Raw genomic sequence first — 25,617 nt, 5'->3', positions numbered from 1 at the left:
ACACACACACACACACACACACACACACACACACACACACACACCCTGCCTGACATAGCCTCACCTGCTGAGTACCTCCCTGAAAACCCCATTTTAAGAATTATTGTTCTTAATTATTTTAGGTTTCTATCCCACTGCAGAAACTGTAAGGCTATTTTTAGCCAAGTAAAACCAATAAAAAAGAGTATTTCTAAGTACATATTTATAGTTATATTGAATAAATGAGCATTGGGATTTTTTTACTACCTCTATACTATTCAACACAGAAGCTACTAGCCACATGTAGCTATTGAGCACTTAAAATGTGGGTAGTCTAAATTGAGATGTGCTGTAAGGCTAAAATACATACACCAAATTTGGAAGGTTTAGTAATATATATACACACATATATATGAAATATCATTAATAATTTTATGTTGATTACATATTAAAATATTTCAGATATATTAAGTAAAATAAAATTTTTAAATTAACTTCATCTGTTTTTCACTTTTAAAAGATGTATTTATTTTAAAGAGAGAGAGCGCATTCATGAGAGCAGGAAAAGGGGCAGAAGGAGAGGGGGGGAGAGAGAGAAGCAGACTCCCCACTGAGCACAGAGCACGGAGCCCCATGCAGGGCTCAATCCCACGACACTGAGATCATGACCTGAGCCAAAATCAGGAGTTGGAGCCTTAACCAACTGAGCCATCCACGCACCCCGTTTTTACTTTTTTAATGTGGCTACCAGAAAATTTAAAATTATATATGGGGTTCCTGTTATATTTCTATTGAATAGCCTATTCTTTATCCCCTTAATGCACCTAAATATACTAAATATAGTTTCCCTGTCTCTCTCATACACACCCACATACACACACACACACACACACACAGGCACACATATAAAAGAGTTAATGGCTCTCTTTTCATGTACATGGGGAATAAAGTATAACAATAAGCCCCAGATGGGCAAGGAACATGTCTATTTGCTAAATAGCCTAGCACTGCTCCTTGAACATAAGGCAGTAGATACATAATTGTGAAATGAATAAAAGGGGCCATAAAAGTCAACCACAATTTTAATAATATATAACTTTTACTGAGCATTGATTATAAACCAGGTACTCTACTCTGGATTATCTCATCTAATCTACATGAATTTAATGAGGTGGGTTCTTCTATTATTCTTATTTTAAAGGTGAGAATGCAGACACAGAATTACAACAGAATCTCTAAAATACTTTGCAAGATTACAAGAAATGAAACAATTCAATTTAGATAATCTATACAGGAGGTTTACACAACTTTAAGCAATAAATATAGATCAAATGCCTTCTATCTATCACACGTTATTACACCAGGTGCTGTGAAATTAGGAAGAATCACAGGTTAATACAACCAAAATATAAATAAGGTATAGGCTAAATCCTGCTACAAATAAATCCCACTACAATTATCCCATATCCTACCAAAATATTAAGAAGCCTAATACCTAATAATCCAGTCACACAAAATTCTTGTTAGATTTAGACAATACCTTGGAATTTGCTGTAAAAACTCGTGTTCGTATGGCACATCACAACGTTGTTCGTGCACAGAATCTTGTAATCCTTACAACATCCCTGATAGGTAGTTATTACTAGAGGTTGGTTGGAATCTACAAGTATTTAGATTCATTATCTGATCCAGGGATGTTCCTTATCAAGCTTTAATTCATATTCTGTGCTTGTTTGATGGCTACTGTCCAGGATTTGGTGGTGGGGGAGATGGAAAGGGAAGGAGTTTTAGGCAGGCCACCTACAAAATTAGTTTGGGGTTCCAGATTCCTATCATCTTGAGAAATAATGGCCTTGGACTGAGCAAGGCATGAAGACAGTGTAATTAAAACCTTTCTAAGAGGCTTAAAGAGGCAAGTTCCAACAACTGATCACTTTTGGCGGGGGGCAAAAAAGCATTCGAACTTAAAATAAGCCTTCATTTGGAACAACTTAACCAGTGTCAATAGGAAGTAAGGCATTCCTGTTGAGCTCCTTTTCGAAAACATTTATTAGGGCTCAAATCTTGGTCCACCTTGAAAAAATAAAGCAATATTCAGTACACACTAAATGGTCAACTTAATTTTTAATGGGTAAATGATATGGCAAGAATAGTTCAGGTACTTGTAAATGTTAAATGTCTGGGTATGTCTTCATTGGCTTTTGAACAGTTTCAAAGAGCAGACATGAGGATTCATTAGCTCTTAGCACATAGGAACCTGCTCCAAAGGCAGCCAAGAGAGTTGCCTAGCAACAGTGCATTTTGCATCTCTCATCATCCCCAAAGATGCTACAGCAGCAGCGGCTAGGTCAAGCCTCTCATTAGCAACCTGACAAAGGGTTTCTATCTCCCATTTTACAAAATTATTTTTATTTCCAGGTGAAGCTCAAATATCTATGTATTATTCCTACTGACATTTTCCTTTCCCTCTCTTCCTTCTTCTCACCAACCCCCATTTCAACAGACAGGTTTAATGAACCCATCAAAATACCTGTAACAAAAGCAGGCACTGAGAAATCCAACAGAATTTATATGCTTATTCACATCACGATAACAGTTCCCTATCTTTGGGGCAATAAAGTAAGGAAGTTTTATAAGGGGGAAAAAAAGATGCCAAAATCAAATAATGGGAAGAGGAAATAGGTAGGATTTCAAAATTCACCAAAAAATCACCCCAATTATTTGCAAGGCTCTTGATTTCTTATTTCTTTCTTTTCCCCCCACAAAAGCTAATCTCAACCATATAGCAAAATAGCAAAAAGGCACAAGATTCGAGACTGGTAATTCCAGAGTGGATTGACAGTTTATAATGAATGTAATCCATAGGAAAGGAACTCTGGTTCCCAATTTAATAACTGTGTTATAAAGCTGCACCTCAGATCAATAGCTATTCATTCCCTTCTGAAAATATTTCTTAAAATATTTACCACTCAGCATGGTTGCCATGCAGAACTAAAATATATACTCACATAATCTTCCTTATATACACTCAGAGATCCTTAAAAGAAAATAAACAAAATAGGCAGACTTCTCATTTCATGAATTTTAAAGTGCTTAATCCAGATTTTGACATAAACCACATATACCCTTGGTCTCTGAGCTTCCATGAGATCACGAATTTCCCTAAGGAAAAGATTACAGAATGTGCGTGACATGTTACGAAAGATAAAGTGTGATACTAATAGACCTAGATTAAGAATGGTGTAAATGAGGAACATTAAAAGGCAATCGTCATCACACCAAGTCAAAATCAGTAAATTTTTTAAGTGATCTGAAAGGAACAATGTGATATTTTTCCCAAGGCCCCTCCCCCTTTTTTGAAAGTACAAACAGCAAAGAATGAATCCTTAGAAGGATTTCCCAGAAGGGTGTCATTTACCACTAAAATATTTCATTCCAGCAGTTGAAAGACCATAAAAGGGTGAATGTCCTCCAGAGCCCCTAATAACAGTAATAGATCTTGTGTTACTATTCACAAGTGACCTCTCAGTCAGGCGATTTAATTTTTCCCCCTGCAGCATGGTTGGTTTCACACACAGTGTAATAACAGTTTTTGCACAACAAGACAATTCATCCGATTAGAAGGACTGTATTAAGTCTTTCATGAACAGCATGTGTCACTACTGCTTTAGCTAGAGTTTGATTTAAGACAACCTAATATATGCATGCATGATTCTTCATTTTTCCACCATTTTAAAGAAGATTCCTGGACTTCCTTCAGCAATTTTGCAGACCATTGCCTGAATCCTCCCTGGCTTCAGAAAATAACTAAGAACCCATCAGACACTCACTGAGCACTTTAAATGGTACCAACGATGTTTCACCAGGCAACAGAAATGTGTATAAGGCTCCTCGTTTCTACGTGGGTTAAATGAAATCCCACCAATGTCTCCAAGGAGAAGAAAGATGAAAAGGGACAGAATGGGCATAACTGGTTACTGCAATCACTTTTATGCATCGCAACATTTCAGCAATTCACCATTAATTATAAGGGCCATAGGACATCACCGAGAAAAGCTTCAGATAAAGTCAACTGGGAGACCGCCATTGGTAAACCTCAGCAAAGCGCAAAAAAATTTAAAAACTGGGAAACCAAAGGAAAAGGTGTGAAATGAAACAACCACGTGGCAATCCCTACTCCAATGAATGGTTCGGCATCATTCAATGCCCACAGAAGCCTCAACCTGAGGACATCTACACATTTCTTACTGCCTTGCTGGTAAGATTAAGGTTAAATGCAGAATCTCCATAGCAAATGGCTATAGCTGTACCAGGGCATAGGAGAGCAAGGGCACCTGGCTCCGGGGGTGGGGGGGTATCCCAAACAGACCAGGTTCCACCACTCGCCACCCACCAATAAAATCCAAAGGCAGAGAGATGAGGGGTGGGGACACGAAAAAGGAATTTATTTCAGTGAGACTAATGTCGGGAAGACAGCCAACTTGAACCTCAAAGACTGTCTCCAAAGTACTAAAAAAGACTTCCAGGTTTGTATAAGGCAAATGTCCGCCAAAGGTCAGCGGGTACATGGGGGTGGGCAGTAAAGGTCAGGTCCATCACTGGCTTGGGGTCAATCACGGATGGGGTCTCGCCGGCTCAGGACAGTCCTTATTGCTTAAGGGGATAATTACGTTCCCATCAGGGGTTGCTTTGCCTGCAAGGTCTTTTGTCTCAGTTCAGAGATAAGCTGGAAAGAAGAACTTGATCAATTAGAGTCTGAAGTCCAAATGGAGGAAGCTGAAGTCCTCTTTCATAATGACAGCTGGAGACACTCTCAAGGGTTCCCTGTGCTTACTCCCTTTAATGGATGCTGATAGGTGTGGCTTCCCCTTTCCGTTTCTGGAAGGGGGCCAGCCCCTCTTAGGAGAAGAGTGGTATCAGCGCTCCTCGGCTACAGGACTAGGCGTGTCTTTCCAGCTCACCTGCCCCAAAGGGACCCTCCTATGGCTCCTTGGCAAGCAGCCTAAACCTGCCAGATTAAGTTCCCTCTGGACTCCTGATACAGGTGAGATGCGCTCTTCCAGTTTGATTGTCCCACACACTCTGCAGGAATCCTGTTTCATTCACGAGTGTGTACAGCCTTCTAAGCAAACCTGTAAGATGGGATGAGACAAGTCCACTGTATTCTCTTGCCATGCTGCTCTCTCCACCGGAAACACGAGCACATCTTCTGTTTCCACAACTTCTAGTCATGCAAGCCAACCCCTACATGGCCAGTGCTCTCTCCTTCGCTTCCAGGATCCGCTTCGGAGAGCACTGGCCATGTAGGGGTTGGCTTGCATGACTAGAAGTTGTGGAAACAGAAGATGCAAACTCCGCCCCCCTTCTCTTCCCCTATCCCGTCATCTCCTAACTTCTAGTGAGTTAGAAGCTCACTCTATTGCTCTGGGTGACGGGTTAAAACAGCTAGCCAGCCCATCACTCTCTTTCAGAGTCTAGATTTGGGGGACAGGTACCCTAACATCTGCCCACCCCAACGGCCAGGGATACACATAGTTGGATGGGATGGACATGGGGTTCCATGTCACTAGGCTTGAGCGCGAGAAGCTGGCAATTGTAGGACTCAGCACTCCAGCAACTTGCCGCAAAAATCCGCCCCCCCTTCTCTTCCCCTATCCCATCATCTCGTAAGTTCTAGTGAGTTAGGAGCTCACTCTATTGCTCTGGGTGATGGGTTAAAAACGGCAGTAGCACTCAGTCATCGAAGTTTATTCCTATTACTCTCCCAAGTTCTGCTGGGTGTTCTGGCTCCAAATTCATTTTGGTATTTCAAGGTCCCCACCAACACTTCTAACAGCCTGTCATATAACTTTATCTCCTCTCTATTGGAGATAAATTCTCATCTCCTGCCTGACTGCAAGGCTCTCAGGATTTTGCTTCCAGATACTTACCCAGTATCCACTCAAGGTACAGTTTCCCGTACCCTGTCTACCTGGGTTTAATAGAGTACTCCTTGCTGCCTTGTTCCCCCCACCGTGACCTGCCACACATGTGTGTCTTTGCACGTGCCCTTCATCCTGCTCAGAACACCTTCCCTGTCCCCTACATCAGAGAAACTCCTCCTCATATAAGTTCCACACTTATGTACCTCCACAGTGGCAATCACCATCCTGCACTAAACAGTAAATTTTCATGCTTCTGTCAACACGCTAAGCTCTATGATTTCTGAAAACAAAGACTATACCCTTTCATCTTAGTATTACCAGAACCTGCCATATAGGAGGTTTGCTAGAGAGAGAGAGAGAGAGAAAGGGAGAGAAAGAGAAAGGAGATGTATGACAAAATGAACATTTTGAAAATGCTTAATAAAATGAGACCTAGTAAAAACAAGGTATCTACAGTATGGGAAGCTGAATGATAATTCCACTTAACACAGATCAGGATGCACCATTAAAACTGAATACAATTTGACAACTAAATACACTTAAGTAGAGTAAAATGCCACCAGTATAATTATCACTAATGACAATTCAGACTACTGGAAACAATGAAGGTAGGAAAGACTGGATTAGAGAAAAATGTTAAAGAAACAAAATTCGATTACTTTCATGTACATACTGCAACAAACTAATTAGCCAAGTGTTGCCAAGTACCAGTCCCTGCTGATATGTCTTAATGAATAGATAATGTGATCATTTTAAATTGGCACATTCATTGTACTCATGCAAATGAGCAAGCCCAAACTGCCTAAAAACAATAGCTTCAAAATCAGCTTATGTTTTAACTCAGCCTGTATCTAATTACCCCGAACCCTAAATTAATAGGATTTCATTTAATAAGATTGTACTGTAATGTAACCTAACCTAAATTCTATCCCTGGACTCCACACTGTTCCCTTTATTAGTCTGGATAACACATGACAATACTGGAAAATAGGGTTTTGTTGGTTCTAGTAGGGTTGATACATGCATCTAATATATTTATGTGTTAATTCAATCAGGCAACAAAGCAGGTATCTGTCCAGCAACTAATCTGACCAGGAACAGTCCAAGGTCACGAGGAGACAAAATAAGCAAGACTATTTCCCTTAAGGAATTCCTTTTATGAATTCTAAATCTATTGAAAATATCCATTGAAGACCGATAACTCTAGGACATCTAAAAATGCTAATCTGTGCTTACTCATATTCAGTCATCTTTAGCACTGTTTAACTCTGTGGTATGATATAAATTTAGGTTACATATATTTTTACATGCTCATTTTCTCTAGATGCGGGGGAGGGACACAAATTGTCTTGGGGCGCCTGGGTGGCTCAGTCGGTTAAGCGCCTGCCTTCATCTCGGGTCATGACCCCAGGGTCCTGGGATCGAGCCCCACGTCAGGCTCCCTGCTCAGCGGGAGCCTGCTTCTCCCTCTCCCTCTCCCTCTGCCTGCCGCTCCCCCTGCTTGTGCTCTCTCTCTGTGTGTGTCAAATAAATAGATAAAATCTTTGAAAAAAAACTGTCTTAAATGCAGATATGATCCACTGCCACACAAATGCTACTGAACAAGGATAACAGGACATGAGGTGTCTGACAGCCCCATCAATACACTGGACGCCTGACACACAGAAATCATCCCAAGTCACTCCTTAACTACTTGTCTGGCTCCACTGAGTTTGTAACCATGTCTACTCATTTGAAATCAACGGACTTCAGGATGCCCAATTGCATTACACAACTGTTCTGACAACTTGCCAGAGTCTATTCCACTACCCACCATGAAAAGCTCAAAATTATCACTGGGAGGGTAGAAGTCCAGTGTGCTGGAAAGACAGAGGGACAGAATAAGTTTCAAGACTTCTGGCAAGGGAACGAACACAGCTGTCCTGCTTTCAGAATTCCAGAATAGACCTTTCCCATCAGATCCACCAAATCCTGACCCATTCTTTCAGTTACAGCTTTCAGACAGCAGTAACAACTATGATTGTTAATGGCTTCCTTTTACTCCCCAACAACAACAAATTACATCTGAAATGTAAAATATATTACTGCTAGGGAACCTATGGGTCACAAAAAATAAAATAAAAAACCCTACTCCAGCACCTCCAGAAATTTATTTATTCCACTGTTTGCCCAACAGTGGTACTCAAGGAGGATCATATAAATGTCATATATAAAAAGGAGTGTTTTGTAGAGCATTAAAAACAGGCAATATATGCTGCTTCTAGTTCATTTCAAAGATACTCTTTTTGAACTTGTATTTGTCCTGCAAGACTTAGCTTACAAAGCACCTACTTCAGGCAGTCTTCTTATGACTTCACTGCCCCTCTGGGCTCCATCCTACCACATGCTGCGCTTCCCTGCGTTATCGCGCTCACCACACAGTATTCTGATTGGATATTGCTATCTTCCCTAAGCACTGTGAGTCCTCCACTAAGGGTCTTTGTGGCCCAAGTTCCAATTAAAACGTGCATCCCAAAGAGGTTCTCCATGACTGTATACTGAAGAACTGATGTCGTCATGCCCTTTCAAGGTCCTGAATTAGCTATATGGCTTATCAATATTTTAAAGGTTTCATACCTAATAACCAATGTATAATTTTCTCCAACGACAGACATTATTTTTCAAAGAGACTACAACAACCTACTTTTTTTGTTCACTAATAGTCCTGACTTCGATTAGATTTTAGAATCTCCCAGTTAGGATCATTACAAACAAAAGAGTGTAAAATCATTTTTGACCATTAAGCAATAATCCCAATTGCAACCATGCTTGCTGATTTGCTGGTTCACTTGGACCTTCTCCATCTTCCCTTTGATCGATGCCTTCAGGAGTTACCACTATGTATAAGTGTTCTATTTAGGTATAAAGATCCGGCTAAATGTGATTTGCCTATTTATAGAAGGGCCAATGGGAGCTAGCATAACAGAGGCAAAAACACGAGATTGAAGATCTAGCCAGATTTCAAACAAACGTTGAGATTCTTAGCATTTAATTCTCTCTACAACTGACTGGGCCAATCTTAAAAATATGAAGTTAGTAAACCTTGTGTACTCTTTCAAAAAAATGTTTTTAATAGTTTAACTAAAAGTGGTAGAGAGACAGTAGAACATATGGGTAAGAGCACAGATTCTGAAACCGTATGTGCAGGTTCAAATCCGGACTTTGCCAATTAGCAGCTGTGTGACTTTGGGGAAGTTAAGCAAACTCTGTGCCCCAGTTCCTAAAAAGTAGTGGTAGTAACCTCAAAAAGCTGTTTGTGAGTTAGTTAATAAATGCAAATCAAGTGATTAAAATAGTGACTGGTATGTTATAAGCATATGTAAATGTTACCTATTTTTATTTGCTGTTACTTTGTTCAAGGAGATACTATAGCTTCTAATAAGTAGACCACATTTAAAACTATTTAGCACTGGAAGATTAAGGATAGAAGAATTTATTCCAAAGCACAAGCCAGGTTTTCAAAAGGTCTAGAAGTGATTTACTCAACAGACCTCAGAATTCAGTCAAACTGGCAAACATGACCAACACTTCCCTTTCGGACCCTCGGCACTATACATTAAATTGATTAATTGAATATCTTCCTGCTGCGAATTTATGGTAATGAATCAGAACCCATATACCAATTAACAGAAAAAAACAAAACGAAATGCCTTGCAATCGTAAGATCATTAAATTTCAGTCAATGAGAAGTATTTATGATGTGAATTCCATATCTAAAGTATATTAGAAGCCACTGTGTGTATTTTGGTGACATTTTATAATTACATCAAACTCTTTCTATGCAATTCTAAGTATTTCAAGTTATAGCTTCTACTCTGCTTATAAATTATACCTTTCCCATATAATGCCAATGTATCTAATTTATTGGGTTTTTTGTAAAGAAAACCAACTGGTTTTGCAGACTGATCTTACATCTATCCACTGTAATGAACTCTCTTATCCATTCTAAAAGCAACGGTTTTAAGCAAATTCTCTTGCATTTTCTAAGGAGCTCTGGCTTTTTCCTTTGTTGTACATATACAAGTTCTAGTTCTTTTTCTTGAATGAAAAATGGCCAGAACCTCCAGAAAAATAGCAACATGACTGTCAGCCATACTTTTCTGGTTCCTAACTTCAGTGGAATCTACCTATGTCTACCTTTTGTCCTGTGTAAGGCTTTTTATCTTGGATTCTGTATTATCTCCCTTCGATGATAATATTATCACATTTTCTAGCTTAATGATCTACCTAGCTTTTAATTGTTACCATTTTCAATTTCTGTCACTTGTTTCAAGGTTTGCCTCTTAGAAACACTAGAGAGTGTATGAGCCTTTCTTTTGATAATTTAATTCACTCACAGTAATTGTCATAACTGATCTACTTGGAATTATTCCTACCATCTTTTTTTTAATATTCCTATCATCTTATTTTATGCTCATATTTGCCATCCTTTTAGGGTTTTTTCTTTTTTCCTTTTGTTATAGTATTTGGAAATTATAACTCACTAATTGTTACTAATAAAGGATTATGTGCATATTTCACCTTATTTTTCTACTAACATCAAGAATTACGCAGTTTCTGGGCGCCTGGGTGGGTCAGTTGGTTAAGTGTCTGCCTTCGGCTCAGGTCATGATCCCGGGATCCCGGGATCGAGTCCCGCATTGGGCTCCTTGCTCTGCGGGGAGCCTGCTTCTATCTCTCCTCCCCACTTGTGCTCTCTCTCACTATCTCTGTCTCTGTCTCTCTCTCTCAAATAAATAAAATTTAAAAAAATTAAAAAAAAAAAAAGAATTACTCAGTTTCCAAAACAATTCCACCTTAGCACATCCTCAACTCTTCACATCATCACAATCCCACTAGCTACCCCCACCATGTTTTAAAGCTTGGACTTTAGTTCCAGGTAACTATTTTTCATACTCTATAAATAATTATTTTAAACTAACCACAAGGTTTACTGGATATTTTGATCACCATTCAACATTTCTTCTCTGTGCTTTCTTGGATTCATTTTCCATTTTGTGGAGCACATCCTTGAGGGGTTTCGTCCCCCGCCCTCCATAAAAACCAGCAAACAAGGAATGTTCTTGAATTCTTGCACACCTGGAAAAGCCTTTATTACCAGTCATAAAAAGTAGAATAATGGGGACGAATAATCCGGGTACAAAGTGATTTTCCCCCAGAAATTAGAAGGCAATAATCCCATGTATTCCAGCACCCAGGGTGCTGATGCTAAAAAATTAAGATCAATCTTACTTTAAGTTTTTCTTTTCCCAATTCTTCTCTAAAAATCTCTCATGACCTTCTCTTTATCCTTTATGTTCTGGGGACAAAATCAGAGACTGATCTATTCTTACATATGCTGCTTGGCTTTCAAAGGGTCCTAACGATCAGTACCCTTGTGTCTTTTTTCAGTTCAAGAAATAGTTTTCTGTCGTGTTTTAAGTTTCTCTCCTTCATTTTCTCCATTCCCCCCAACTGGAATTTCTAGAGAAAGATGTTAGAACTCCCAGTATTGACCCTCAGTGTCTTAACTTCTTAAATTGTTTTTGTTCCGTATTCTGAAATATTTACTTGCAGATTCTGTAAGTCACTAATCCTGTCTCCATTTATGCACTATGGCAATCACATTTTCCACTTCTAAAATCTCATCACTGAATTTCTTCTTTCTCACAGCAGTATTTTTGTTGACAGCATAAAAACACAGAATCATAGGATAGCTTTCCAATATCTCTCAGGACTTAGATTGTTTTTCATTATATTCTTCTTTCTGAGTTCTCTTTCTTCTGGAAACAGATTCTTCAGTTACTAATGCTGTTAAGTTTTCTCAGAGTCTGGTAAGCCTTCATTATCCATTTATATTTATGAATCAATGCCAAGTTGGCTGTAGGGAACTTGCATGGGTTGCTCCTATAGACGGAAAGCAATGTTTCCATAAATTATAAGACTCTCCTCTTATTTGAAGGGCTGACTCGGAAGAGCTGAAGAATGAATGATAAAGGATGCCAAATGGCAACTTCACTTGGGAGTTTCTGGCCATGCTACATGTAGACAGAAGACCAGTACCACCTTCTCCCTTCCCTGTCCACTCATCAAAAGAAGACATTTTTATTCTGTCAAGGGTGGACTTCAGTGTGTTTTCCCCTTGAGGGGAATTCCTCATGCCTGTTTTGAAATTCAGAGTTGCCACAAAGTCTGATTCCCCCTTCACCAACACTAGAAGCTGATCCCAGGCAGGTCGCTCCCTTAGAGAGTGTTAACCAGAAGATAAAGCTATTCTACCCGGTATTTAACTGGGAGCAGACAAACTCCACTATTCCAAATGCAGTTCAGGACCCCACCCCAACCCCTCCCTGTACTCAGCACTCAGTGACACGACAAGACAAATGTTTCTGTTTCAGTCTATTAGAACTACTGAATATCGGGGCGCGTGGGTGGCTCAGTCGTTAAGCATCTGCGTTCGGCTCAGGTCATGATCTCAGGGTTCTATGATCGAGCCCCGCATCGGGCTCTCTGCTCCGTGGGAAGCCTGCTTCTCCTTCTCTCACTCCCCCTGGTTGTGTTCCCTCTCTCACTGTGTCTCTGTCAGATAAATAAATAAAATCTTAAAAAAAAAAAAACTACTGAATAACACAGTGATATAGAGTAGAACTGAAAATCACAATTTCAGTGAGAATTTTAAGTGATTTACAATCTACAGACTCTTCAAAAGAAACTCTGCCCAATATGAACACTCAGGGAAGGCAAGAAATTGATACAGAAGTCCTTGCTGGGTATAAATTCTAGGCTTTCTGCAAAAAAGAAAAAAAAAACAGTAAAGGGTTCAAATGCCAGTTAAAAACATGTTTATTCTACAGGTATCTATGTGGGCTTTATAAAGAAGAAATAAGCATATTACCACCAAACGGAATAGATGCCTGACCTTGAATTTCAGTCTGTGTTTCTCTTTGTCTAACTGTTTCATGTTGACAGGCTCAGCCCAATTTTGCTCTAGGCATAATCGATGCTATGGCTACGAGGGAATAGTAGTATAGCACTTCTTATCTGTAAAGCTCTTTATTAAAAGTACTGTACATTCTGGCTTCTTTTTGCTGGTGTGAAGAACACAGAAAGCAGACTGACTTCAGGGGGTAGCAATTCATAGAACTCAGTGACAATAGAACAGAGTGCAAAGTGTCCAAAGACTCTTTGTGCAAGTTCTTTTATAGAATATATTTTCTCCTTTTCTCACAGCAGTAACTTACAGACCATTAAATTTCACACATTTCCTATTCATTTTCCATGTTAAAATATGGCTTATGACCCAGAGTAGAACTATCACAGGATTCCACCCTGAAAGTCAGCTTTTTTACTATGTGATAATATATGACTTTTGAAAGACCAGCAAGTCATGGGCCATGAACCTAGCCACATAAGTGATTTCAAATGGCTCAAAAGTGTGTACACTTTTACAATTGGAAAAAATTAAGCCCTGAAAACATCACAAAGGATAAAATTAAATTATCAAAGAATGCAATTGTTCCCATTAAGCAAGACCTTTAACTAGACTTAACAACCAAAACGTAAAAGGGAAATAAAAAACCCCAGAGTTGTAAACTGCAAGTAAAAAAAAATAAAAACAAAAAACCCGCATCTCTCTCCCCACTTCCGAACAAGAGAAAAGTAAGCAAGTACCCAGGGTTTGAGAGAGGCAGTGAGTTTCACAAAACTTAATTTGTTAAGCTCTTCAATGATGGTAGGTTTTAAGGAAGGAATGTGTACTTCTCTAAAGCCAAAGTTCATAAACTTTTCCTGTTAGGCATATTCCATCAGTCAGTCAAAAAGAAACTGATGTACATTACATGTAGTATTTAGAGTTATTCCACTGAAGTTGAGATACTAAGCAATAAGATTTCATTTTAAACCATCTGGGCCTACCTAAAAATTACTAACCTTTGTGGTTAATGTTCAATGCCTATACCTATGTAATCTTGCCATAAACTCTTACTGTATATAGAAAGATAGGAAGAAAACACATTTTCTCAGGTTTTAAAACCACTAACAGGGAGCCCTGATTTCCAAAAAGACTAAAATCTTTTGTCAGGTGTTCTCCCTACATATATTTAGAAGATCTACTATTAAGCATCTAATAATTCCAATAAGGCTTTTGTATAAACATACTGCAGTGTGGGAAAAGAGCTTCCTCCAACACCTCTGTTACTCTCCAGGATCAGATGGCCAATCTCACTTCCAACAACTATAGGGAAACTATGGTTAATAACACAACTAATATAATAATTATAATTATATATTTAATATATATATAATCTGTCAAATATATAATACAAGTTACAATGTTACAATAATTAGTTAATAATATAGTTAATATAATATAGCTAAGCTAATAGATAGGGAAGGTTTTAAGAAATTTGTAACAGCCTTTTCTTCTCACAGGGCCCAGGGGTCTGAAAAACATCTTGGGGGTTTGGTTAGGGGAGTCCCAGGTAAACATATGGAGTTTACCTGAAGCTGGCTTGTTGAGTAAGAGTTATTAACCTCTCCTTAAGGAAGTTGTCCATCTGAGACATTTCCAAACTGTCCACAGTCATGTTATACACAAGTTGGCCATTGGCTCAGGGTTCAAAATATGATTTGTCTTTTTAAAAAGCTATAGGGGTGGGGCGCCTGGGTGGCTCAGTTTGTTAAGCATCTGCCTTCAGCTCAGGTCATGATCCTAGGGTCCTGAGATCGAGTCTCACATCGGGCTCCCTGGTCGGCGGGGATTCTGCTTCTCCCTCTCCCTCTGCCTCTGCCCTTCCCCCCTGTTCATGCTCTCTCTCTCATGCTAAAATAAATAAAATCTTTAGGGGGAAAAAAAAGCTGTAGGGGTGCCTGGGTAGCTCAGTCAGTTAAGCACCTGACTCTTGATCTCAGCTCAGGTCTTGATCTCAGGATCATGAGTTCAAGCCCCACGCTGGGCTCCATGCTGGGTGCAAAGACTACTTAGCAAAAATAAATAAATAAAAAGCTATAAAGTTCAGAAAATGTCCTCATTTAGTCATGGAGTCCACACTATCCCTTAATTAACTCGGTAAAGTCCATGTTTAGAATTCACTACCACTGATTCACACCTGATGAAACCAGGTCTTGAACAATTCACAGAGGTAGGAAATAGCTCTCTGAAAAGGAAAGAATAAGGCCAACTGGACATTACTGTACATGAGCCATGTGCTTCAATTCTCATTCAGGCATCTCTGAAGGCAGTCGGAATGACTTTCATCAAAATGAAGGAAAATAACATTACTCAGTATCAGAAAGGCAGGAACTATTACATAAACATAACCAAAAACCACACCAATCTATCAACTTTTATTTCCAGAAAAAACACTAATTTAGGAAATAGATGGCACCCTCATTTATTATAAGCACAGGCTATGATATGAAAAACTCTCTGAACTAAATCGATGTGTTTAAAACTTCCAAGACTTCCATGGGAATTTGCACAGGATGCTCATTCTTAGATCTCTCCCCAGAACACTAGAAGACATTCCCACCAAGCATGTAAAAGGAAACTTTTACTGAGTGCTGCCTGACCTGAGCTTCTCTGCAAATTCAATCTCATGGTGTCTGGGTAAGAAAACTATTAGGATTATTAGTAACTAATGACAGCACTCTTGGATGGGGGAGGGGCGTGTTTCTGTTTTTTTCAAGTGTCAATTTATTGCTATGGCTTTGGTTAATTATCTGCTTATTTTAACATCATCATCTGCATCTAGTTAACTCTAAAATGATACAAAGCCAAGTTCCCTTCAGACCACTTAACTCCATTAGTCTTCCTTGGCCCTAAAGCTATTAAACCACATGGAAAATGCATGCCCCATGGGAACCAGGTGAAAGATGAAAGGTTGAAAACTCACGGAGGAAGAGGATCCATCAAACTGCAGGATAAGTAAGAAGTAACAATCACAGTTTCTTAAAAAGCCCATTTTCTTACCAGTATGAACACTAATATAACATGACTTGTACTACCAATAAGATCAGCACTAAACATAATTTAAATTAATACCTTAGAATAATAATAACAAGCATACCAAAACATACTTCATCTCTTTCAAACTTTTGAAATACTTTTTCTCACAAGATCTTACAGTAGGATTCTTTCAATAAATCATGGTGACACACAAACTCAATACTTAGTAAGCATACTACCGACCAGCAAATTCTAACATAGAGGTTAAGTGACCACCAAAACAGAGGTGGAAGACAGCCTTGAAATTCCTACTCTTACCTACCTATTTACTTAGCTTCTGCTTATTAGTAGTCTAAGACTTTTGTTTAGTATCAACTGCCCATGAGGGGTGCCTGGGTGGCTCAGTTGGTTAAGCATCTGCCTTTGGCTCAGGCCACGATCTCAGGGTCCCGGGATCGAGCCCCACATTGGGCTCTCCGCTCAGCAGGGAGTCTGATTCTTCCTCTCACTGTCCCTCTGTTCTGTCTCTCTCTCTCTCTCCCAAATCAAGCAATCAATCAATCAATCTTAGTATCAACTGCCCATGAATCTAGCCAAAGATTGCTTAAACATAATATAACTTCTTTCTGTAAGGTGAGAAAGGATAAACACACATGAAATATTAATACATTCCACGGAGACTTGTCAACTTATAAAAGAAATAGAAACAACCCGCCAATAACAGATTACAATCATAACTCATTTCAACTGAGTCTATTCCAAGTATCTACTCACAATTGGAAAACTGGCTTTTTCCAAATATAAAGTCCTTTCCTTTTGGCTACTTTACCTATAACTAAGGTCCAGTGAAAGGATATGAAATGGTCACTTCATAAAAAATGAGGAAAATAACAGTATCTCCTAAGGATGCCTGTATGGCTCAGTCGGTTGTGTTGGACTCTTGATTTCCACTGTGGTCATGATCTCGGGGGTTGTGGGATTGAGCCCCGCATCAGGCTCTGTGCTCAGCAGGGAGTCTGCTTGAGACTCTCTCCCTCTGCCCCTTCCCCTGCCGTCTCTTTCTCTCTCTCTCAAATAAACGAATAAATATTAAAAGAAAAACAAAAACACAGTATCTCCTAGTTCAAGGATACTTCTTTTGTCCTCTTCACAAAAACTCCACTTCTAAGTTCTTATTAATGATACTGCCTTTGCTTAGGCATGAATTTGAATAACTCTTTAAGCATTTCACCCTACTATTCATCCTAACAGCACAATGACACTCTCATTTCTTTCAAAACTGTCCAAGAAATAATCAACAGAAGTATAACATTCATTTCTTTGATTTCTCCCACTGCTTCTTAAACTTTTACTGAATAAATAAATAAACCTGATGGTCACTCTAGTACTTACCAACCTTTTCCATTTCATGGCACACATGAAAATCATGTTTCTAAGGAGAATGGGGTAACTATCTGAAACATCAGGTGGCCAGAGGCGATCAGCCAAGCACCCTGCGCTTGGACAGCTACCTGGCTGCCTGAGAGCTCAGAGGGGAGACATTCTTGGCACACCTGAAATGCACTTACACCATTTCAGCATTCCCAGAACACTGAGAAGTTCTCCGCTACATTTTTTGCCTATTTAGCATATTCCCACTTTTATTTCCAGGAAACTATTTTTCCTTTGGTGAATCATCCCACCCTCAATCCACATGATCCTGGTGGCACAGACAATTTCAGGGCTGACACTTCACCCACTTCCATTCTACCCACGATGGCCAATTAAAGTGCATTAAAGTGTCTCATTATCCTGCCATAACGGTTGATTCAGTGTGGGCACATGACCCAACAAGGTCAATTCAAATACCTCTACATCTCTCTTCCTTTTGCACAGAATATAAGGTTATAAGGCTTTGGGCTGCCAGCCAATTCACAGAGGAAACAAAGAAACTATACAGTGAATATACTGTCTAGGCCATGCTTGTATTAAATTCTGGAGCTAATAAAAGCTTTTAAGACAGATGTGTCTCTGTTACTTATAACCAAAAGTATCACCCTAGAATTTCAAAGACCAATGCATTTCCTGAGTACCAAAACACAAGTTGATGTAATATATGTTTCACATCAGTGGTATACATAGGTCGGGTAACTTACTATAGCACTTCTTTAGGTAATCTCCAGGCATTATCGATGCATTAACTATTTTAAAGATATTATCCTATAAGGTGTCTGCACTGAAACAAAGCATTTATTAGAAGCCGAATTATTACAGAAGGTGAAGGGAAAAATAAAGTGGGAAACAAAGTGAAATGATTCACATTATGCCCACACCATATATGACACAAAGGTACTTTTGAGAACATCACAGATCCACGTGGAGAATCAGACCACACGAGGTCTAGTCAGAAGGAAAACTTTTTGTGACCAGCAGTTGTTTACTTGACTAAAAGGAATGAGCATGACAAGTTGGGGATAAAAGGAATCCCAATACATTAACTTCATATCTTAGATAAACATATTTATCCCACCTCTACAACTAAATTATTTCCTAAAGGAACACAAATTTTCCATAAAGAGATGAACTTTTTCTTCACCGTGTTTAGAAAGAAGCATAAGCACATACCATACCTATTTGGTTAGGAAACCCATCCCTTTGGTCTACCCCATGGGAAAAAATCAGATTACCAAATATATGGTTAGTTTAAAGGGGGAGGGGAATCTTATCAATGTCTGACAGCTTAGTACACTCCAAGTTCTGTGCAGATAGCAAAAATGATCGTTTACTCCCATATCCCAGCATGTTCGGCATTACCATACATTGTTAAGGACCCAGGATTTTTCAGTTTATTAAAGACTGAATGAAGATAGGATCAAATTGCCAAGAGTCAAAAAGAGATGAATGCCTACTGCATAGGCATCTTTACCCTAAATTAATCTGCATCTACTTTAAAAGATCAACATTAGGGGCGCCTGGGCGGCTCAGTCGGTTAAGCGTCTGCCTTCGGCTCAGGTCATGATTTCCAGGGTCCTGGGATGGAGCTCCACGTCGAGCTCCCTGCTCAGCAAGGAGTCTGCTTCTCCCAATCCCTTTGCCCTGCACCCCTCCCCCACTTCTGCGCTTGCTCTCTCCCTCTCTGATAAATAAAATCTTTTTAAAAAAATAAATGAATAAAAAAAGACCAATATTAGAACTAAGGGATATTCACCTTGGAATAGGCTACAAGAGTCAACAAAAGTGTTAAAAATGAGCAAATCTACGAATAAACCAAATACCAGAATAGCATCACGTGTAGATTTCACAGTGAAATGTGCTTTCATTAAAGAAGTGTTTGTATCAAGTATTCATTAATTCAGAATAAAGACAAAAAAGAACAAATGGAGAAGATAAAAATAGCCCCCAAGCTCCCCCCCAAAAAAGAATCAACTCATAATTTAAAACTTTGATCAAAATCATCCACAAACGAAGAATAATCTACAATCCCCAAAGTTAAGCTCTACCCCCACTACTGTTGCATTATTTTCTTACTTTACCTGAGAGGAATCTGCTTGGGCTAATAATGTAGTGACCTTCAGTATCTGGCGAAGATTCTGTCCTTGATCTTCAACAAGGAGGTGAGCCAACAAAAGGAAAACATGCACAGGAATCACTGTGGTAATAGGGAGCAAGGACTCTATGGAAAACAGCCAGTCACTGGCCGCAGACTTTTCTCTCATTACTTCGAGGATCCTCCAGGCTGTAAATATTGATCCATACATGCTGGTTATGGGGAACGCAAGCTTGTAGGAGAGCTGAAAAACCAACAGAAAGAGGCAAGAATAAATGAGGTAAGTATATTTGTCAGAGATATAGTCATGTATTTTTTATACTTCATTGTAAGAAATCAATCCTTCCCACAAAGTACAGAATTTTCGATTTCTGCCAAAAACTCCTCTGCACATATCTGAGCTAATAGGATTACACCAAAAGAAAACAGATGGAACTCTAGAACACCTGATTTCAACCTATTTACCATTCGCTCCTAGTTAAGGCAGAAGAAAAAAAAAAGGATCAATATACAAGATCCAGATGCAATGGAGTTTGGAAAAAAAAAAAAAACCTATTAGCGCTAAAGTATTCACCAGTGAGAGGGAAGATTCTTTTTTCTAAGATTTTATTTATTTATTTATTTATTTTATTTGAGAGAGAGAGAGGGAGAGTGCATGCACAGGGGGTGGGGAGGTTGTTGTGGACAAGCAGACTCTGCACTGAGTGTGGAACCCAAGACAGGGCTCAATCCCAGGACTCTGAGATCATGACCCAAGCCAAAAATCAAGATTCGAAGGCTCAACCAACTGTCCCACCCAGGTGCCCCGTGAGAGGGAAGATCTTAAAAAAAAAAAAAAAAAAAAAAGTCTGTATTTGCCCAGCTCCAGCTCCAGTAAGAGACAATCCCAGGCAGGTGGCAGACCTGGACTGAAGACAATTCGTTTTTGTAAGAGACAGTATGTTGACAGGAACAGCGTTGGTTCAGCTGGAACCTGGGAATTAATAACTGGGAATAACTTCTGTAATAAAAAATAGCCTGACAGGGGTGCCTGGGTGGCTCAGTCGTTGGGCGTCTGCCTTTGGCTCAGGTCATGGTCCCAGAGTCCTGGGATGGAGCTCAGGCTCCCTGTTCAGCGGGAAGCCTGCTTCTCCCTCTCCCACTCCCCCCCTGCTTGTGTTCCCTCTCTTGCTGTCTCTCTCTCTCTCTCTCTGTCAAATAAATAAATAATAAAAATCTTAAATAGCCTGAAAGCTCTAAATTGAAATGATACGCAAAGAAGAGGTTATGCTTAAGTCGATCTGAGAAAGGACTCCTCGTGGAAATAAAGTAGTGCCATCAGGGAGAGAGAATAGACAGAACTCTGCCAAGGTAAGCAATGTGCCCACATGACTCAGGAGAAGTCATAGACATTAAAGAAGCTTTAAATATTGCCTGCTAATAAAAATATTCAATTCATTCAGAGTGTGATGAAACAAATTAGAAATCTCTAGATTATAACTGTCCTGTTATGAGAGACTGACTTATATGTATACAGAACTGAAAGGATGGGAAGTAAAATTAAGCTAGATAGGGGCACCGGGGTGGCTCAGATGGTTAAGCATCTGCCTTCGGCTCAGGTCATGGTCCAAGGGTCCTGGGATCGAGCCCCGCATCGGGCTCCCTGCTCAGCGGGAAGACTGTTTCTCCCTCTCCCTCTGCCTGTCGCGCCCCTGCTTGTACTCTGTCAAACAAATAAATAAAATCTTTAAAAAAAAAAATTAAGCTTTATTAAAAAAAAAATTGTTTTTAAAGTAGGCCGCACACCTAGAATGGGGCTTGAACTCATGACCTTGAGATCCAGTCACATGTTCTACCAACTGAGCCAGCAAGGCACCTCTGAAATTTTTTTAAATAACAGCTTTATTGAGATACAATTCACATACCATAAAACCCATCCTTTTAAAGTTTACAACTCAGTGACCTTTAGTAATTCATGGCATAGTAGAACCATCACCATGGTTAATTTTCATCACCCCAAAAGGAAACCCCATACCCATTAACAGTCACTCTTCACTCCGCCAACGCCACCCTCGCAGCCCCTGGCAACCACTAATTAATCTACTTTGTTTCTATTCTGGCTATTTCATATAATAGTGTTTTCTGGTGACTGGCTCCTTTCACACAGCAGGTTTTCAAGGTTCATCGAGGCCATGGATTGTATCAACATTTCATTTCTTTTCATTGGCAAGTAATATTCCATTGAATGGATATACCACATTTTTACCATTCACCAATTAATGGACATCAGGTTGTTTCCACTTTTTGGCTATTATGAATAATGCTGCTATGAATAGTCCTATAAAAGTTTTTGTGAGGACATAGGTGTTCAATTGTCTCAAGTATATGTTTTAGAGTAAAGATACCATTTGAAAGCAAACCCCACTGTAAAAACAAATGAGGAAGCTATCTTTTATTGACATGAAAAGAGCTCTCATGAAAATACAAGATGCAGACATTGTGCACAGAATGCTACCATTTTTTTAAAGGGGGTGGGGACTATATATTTGTATTTGCTTATATACGCAAAGAAAGTTATGAGACAAATATAAAAGAAATTAACAGCCACTACTCATTTTACATTTGAGAGGATGGGAACTGGGCAACCAGAATCAAGGGTGAGAAGGAAACTTCTCATTGTATACCATTTTATAATTTTTTGAACCACTTTAATGTGTTATAATTTTTTAAAATAAATTTTTTTAAGATTTTATTTATTTATTTGACAGAGAGAGAGAGAGAGAGAGAGAGAGGGAACACAAGTAGGGGGAGTGGGAGAGGGAGAAGCAGGCTTCCCGCTGAGCAGGGAGCCTGATTTGGGGCTCAATCCCAGGACCTTGGGATCATGACCTGAGCCTAAGGCAGATGCTTAACGACTAAGCCACCCAGGTGCCCCTAAAATAATAAATTTTTAAAGTTAAATATTTACATTTATTATAGCTCTTTCTCTCTAAAAATACTTCCCCAACCCAAAGATGAAATTCATTGAAGACCAGAGTCAAGTTCTTTAGACAAAGGACAAACAGCATCGGACTTGAGATTTAAAAGACCAGGACGTTAGCAGAGCCACGCCAGCTAGAGGCTATTACACAATCTCGGAGCCTCACTTTGCTCATTTGTAAAATGGAAGTAATGACTACCTTCCTGCCAAGATTGTTGAGGTAGATAATGACACAATAAAGCACCTAGCACAGTCTCTAAAGTTGCAAAATACAGAGAAATATGATCTCTGTCATCTTTTGGAGAGAAAAATAAAGCTGGTGGATAGGAGTATAAAAGAAAGTAATTGGAAATCACCATCAACCATAAATTGAGTCAAAAGCAGCAACATTACCCAGACGGGTAAGAGTAAACATACTGAAACAGGAAAGTAATACTGTTTTACTTGAAGTATTATGTTGATGGTTAGGCTCTGTTTTTTGTCTGTTTGCCTAAGGTTCGAACAGCAGGAGAAAAACACAGTGTTGAATGAGACATCCCAGAACAGGGTCTCTGTCCCAGTGGGTGACAGTTGCCCTTGGCACAGTCCCAGGGCAAGGATGCGGCCTGGGGCTTTTTCTGAGCACCAGCTACCAAATCCTGGCCCCACAGCCCCCGGGGAGGGGGTGGGCTGAAAGTGCTGGTGGGCTCTGTGTTTTAGAGGAGAAAGCAGATGTTAAAAATAAAAGAGGTTTATGTTAGGTGAATTACATCTCAGTAAAAAAAAAAATGCAAGAGACAAGACACCATAAAAAAATAACATTTAAATTAATATTAAATGGTTGTAAAACATCTTTTACAGATATCAGTTGAGAATTTTTATTCGAAAAAGCTCGTAATAAAAATGTTCAAGTCTGTTAACTGTTAACAATAAGACAGATATTTGATAGTACTTCTTTGCCTAAAGGAGTCTGAAAAAGAAATTGTGAGTTCAGGGAACAATACAGATTTTCATTAACTTTAAGGAATAATACTCATCTACGGCACCCTGGGTGGCTCAGTCGGTTAAGCGTCCGACTCTTGGCTTCAGCTTGGATCATGGTCTCAGGGTCCTGGGATCAAGCCCCAAGTAAGGCTCCATGCTCAGCAGGGAGTCTCCCTGGGATTCCTTCCCTCTCCATCTCCCTCTGCCCTTCCCTCTACAGTCCTACTCTCCCGAGTGCTCTCTCACTCAAACAAATCTTAAAAAAAAAAAAAAAGAAGAAGAAAAAGAACACTCATCTGTAATAGTGATGAAAACCAAAGTGGAGCCAGGATTTGATCAGGAGAGGGAGTATGGAAACTCAAACCTGGAGCCCCTTGAAAGGAGGACAGATTTTTGCTAGAAGGGATTTAATCACTCACCAGAGCAGAAGCAGAAGACTGGACTAGACAAAGCCTCAAGAGGCTCTTTCTGCTCTATACCTCTATGAAGAATCTAGTCAAGAGTGGAGAGGTTTGGGAGGGCTGCTTATCACCAAAGGACAACCCACACCGTTCTCAGTATCCATGTTATTCAGAAGATGATGGCAGATGTACAAGATCTAAGACTTACTAACTCCTTTTAACTTCCAACCAAAAGTTTTTAAGAAGCCAGTTTATTGTACTGTACTATGACTTAGTGTTAGCCTGTAAATCTGCAACTGTTCTATTTACTTGCAAGTTCAGCACAAAGATGACAAATTACCAAAAGAAAAAATCAAACTGGAGCAGTAGGATATAGGCTCTATATTTAAACAGTCAAAAATCTGAATCTCAACTCTATCCTTCACTACCTGTGTAATTTGGGCAACTTAACCTCTCTAGCCTCAGGTTCCTCACTTGTCAAGGGAGTATTCTAAGAAGTCATCAGGAAAATGCAAATGAAAACCATAATGAAAAGGCACTTCACACCCGCCAAAGGCAAAAACAGAGGCAATGACAATTGTTGGCAAGGATGCGGACAAACTGGAGTCTTCATACACAGCTGGTGGGCTGGTGGGAGCGAAAAATGACATAGTCCCTCTGGAAAACAGTCTGGCAGTTCCTCCAACAGAGTACCGTATGATCTAGCAATTCCGCTCCTAGGTATCTATCCAAGAGAAAGGAAACCGTGTCCACACAAAAACGTGTATAACAGTTTTTTATATAACAGCACTATTCATAATAGCCAAAAAGCGAAAACAACCCAAAAGTTCATCAACAGATGAATGTAAAAGTAAAATGTGGTGTATATCCATACACTGGAATATTATTCAGGGTCTTCTCCTACTGTGTCTGCCAGGGGGCATTCAAGAGACCCCAGCAGGTGTCTTCCTGTGGAGGACCCAGGCCACCCCATTCACACCCTAGGGGGTGGCTTCCTACAGACCAGCTCTGGCCTGAGGCACCCCAGAGAATGTCACCATCCAGCAGGCCACAGCCACATTCTTTCTACAAGGTCTGATCTCGGTCTTGAGTAGGGAGACCCTCTCCATTCCTTCCTTGGATAATCAATCTCTCCAGTCCTAGAAGTAGTAGCTGCTCCTTACATTTATTAATGCAATATTCCTTAGAGCCTCTTTTATAACTTTTAGTCATTGGAGACCGTTTACTAGTTAATAATTCTTTGCATTAAATTTTTCTTTGTTCAAATTACCAGCACGATCTCTCTAGCCTGCCTAGACCCAGACTCATACCCTGGTGCTTTCTTTCTCCCCCCACATCTCTGGGGGCTGGGGCACAAAGATTTTAAGCACATTAGAATTTACAACTAGTGTCTGATTTTTTTTTTTTTTAGCTTACAAAAATACAAATAGGTGGTTTTAAATATCACATTTAATAGTCTAATAGAAGGAATCCTGTTTTCCACACACCACTAAAAAATATTAAAAGCTTATTAGATTATGTTAATCTTTAAAAGAAGATGAGTGGTTGTTTTCATAGCTTACATTTTTTAATTCTTAAAAATTGGAAGTTAAAATGTGTTTCATTTCATGGTTATCAACACTTCAGAAATGGATAGGGAATACAGAATTGTGTGGTACAGAACATTTACCCTTATTTTCATTCCCCAGAAGAATTGTGCTTCCTAAGAAGTGCTCTAGTTCTAAATCAAACATGCTAAGTCAGAGTCACCCATCTAAAAAGAAATAATAAAAAGCAACAAGATCTGTAGTTTTATACAAAGGTCTTTCTATAATATGTGGAAATGGTAAAACAACCTTCCATATCCTTATGAGATGCACACATCCCTCAGTGAATAGAAATTTACTGAATGTCTATCATGT

At 39.4% G+C, this 25,617-nt stretch overlaps 1 protein-coding gene across 5 annotated transcripts in view; it reads right to left on the bottom strand.

The window, feature by feature from the left end:
- The window catches only part of FOCAD (focadhesin), a 307,583-nt gene that overhangs the window by 181,823 nt on the left and 100,143 nt on the right, over positions 1 to 25,617 (bottom strand). For all 5 annotated transcript variants that reach the window (XM_025887857.2, XM_073880862.1, XM_073880859.1 and 2 more), the window contains one exon: positions 19,380 to 19,637. In XM_025887857.2, the coding sequence (XP_025743642.1) occupies positions 19,380 to 19,637 (258 nt within the window). The remainder of the gene's footprint in view (positions 1 to 19,379; positions 19,638 to 25,617) is intronic.

Source organism: Callorhinus ursinus, unplaced genomic scaffold (assembly GCF_003265705.2).
Source record: "Callorhinus ursinus isolate GAN/ISIS: 27379988/994484 unplaced genomic scaffold, GSC_fseal_2.0 scaffold39, whole genome shotgun sequence".
Taxonomy (NCBI): domain Eukaryota; kingdom Metazoa; phylum Chordata; class Mammalia; order Carnivora; family Otariidae; genus Callorhinus; species Callorhinus ursinus.
This window is presented reverse-complemented; position numbering and strand designations above follow the sequence as displayed.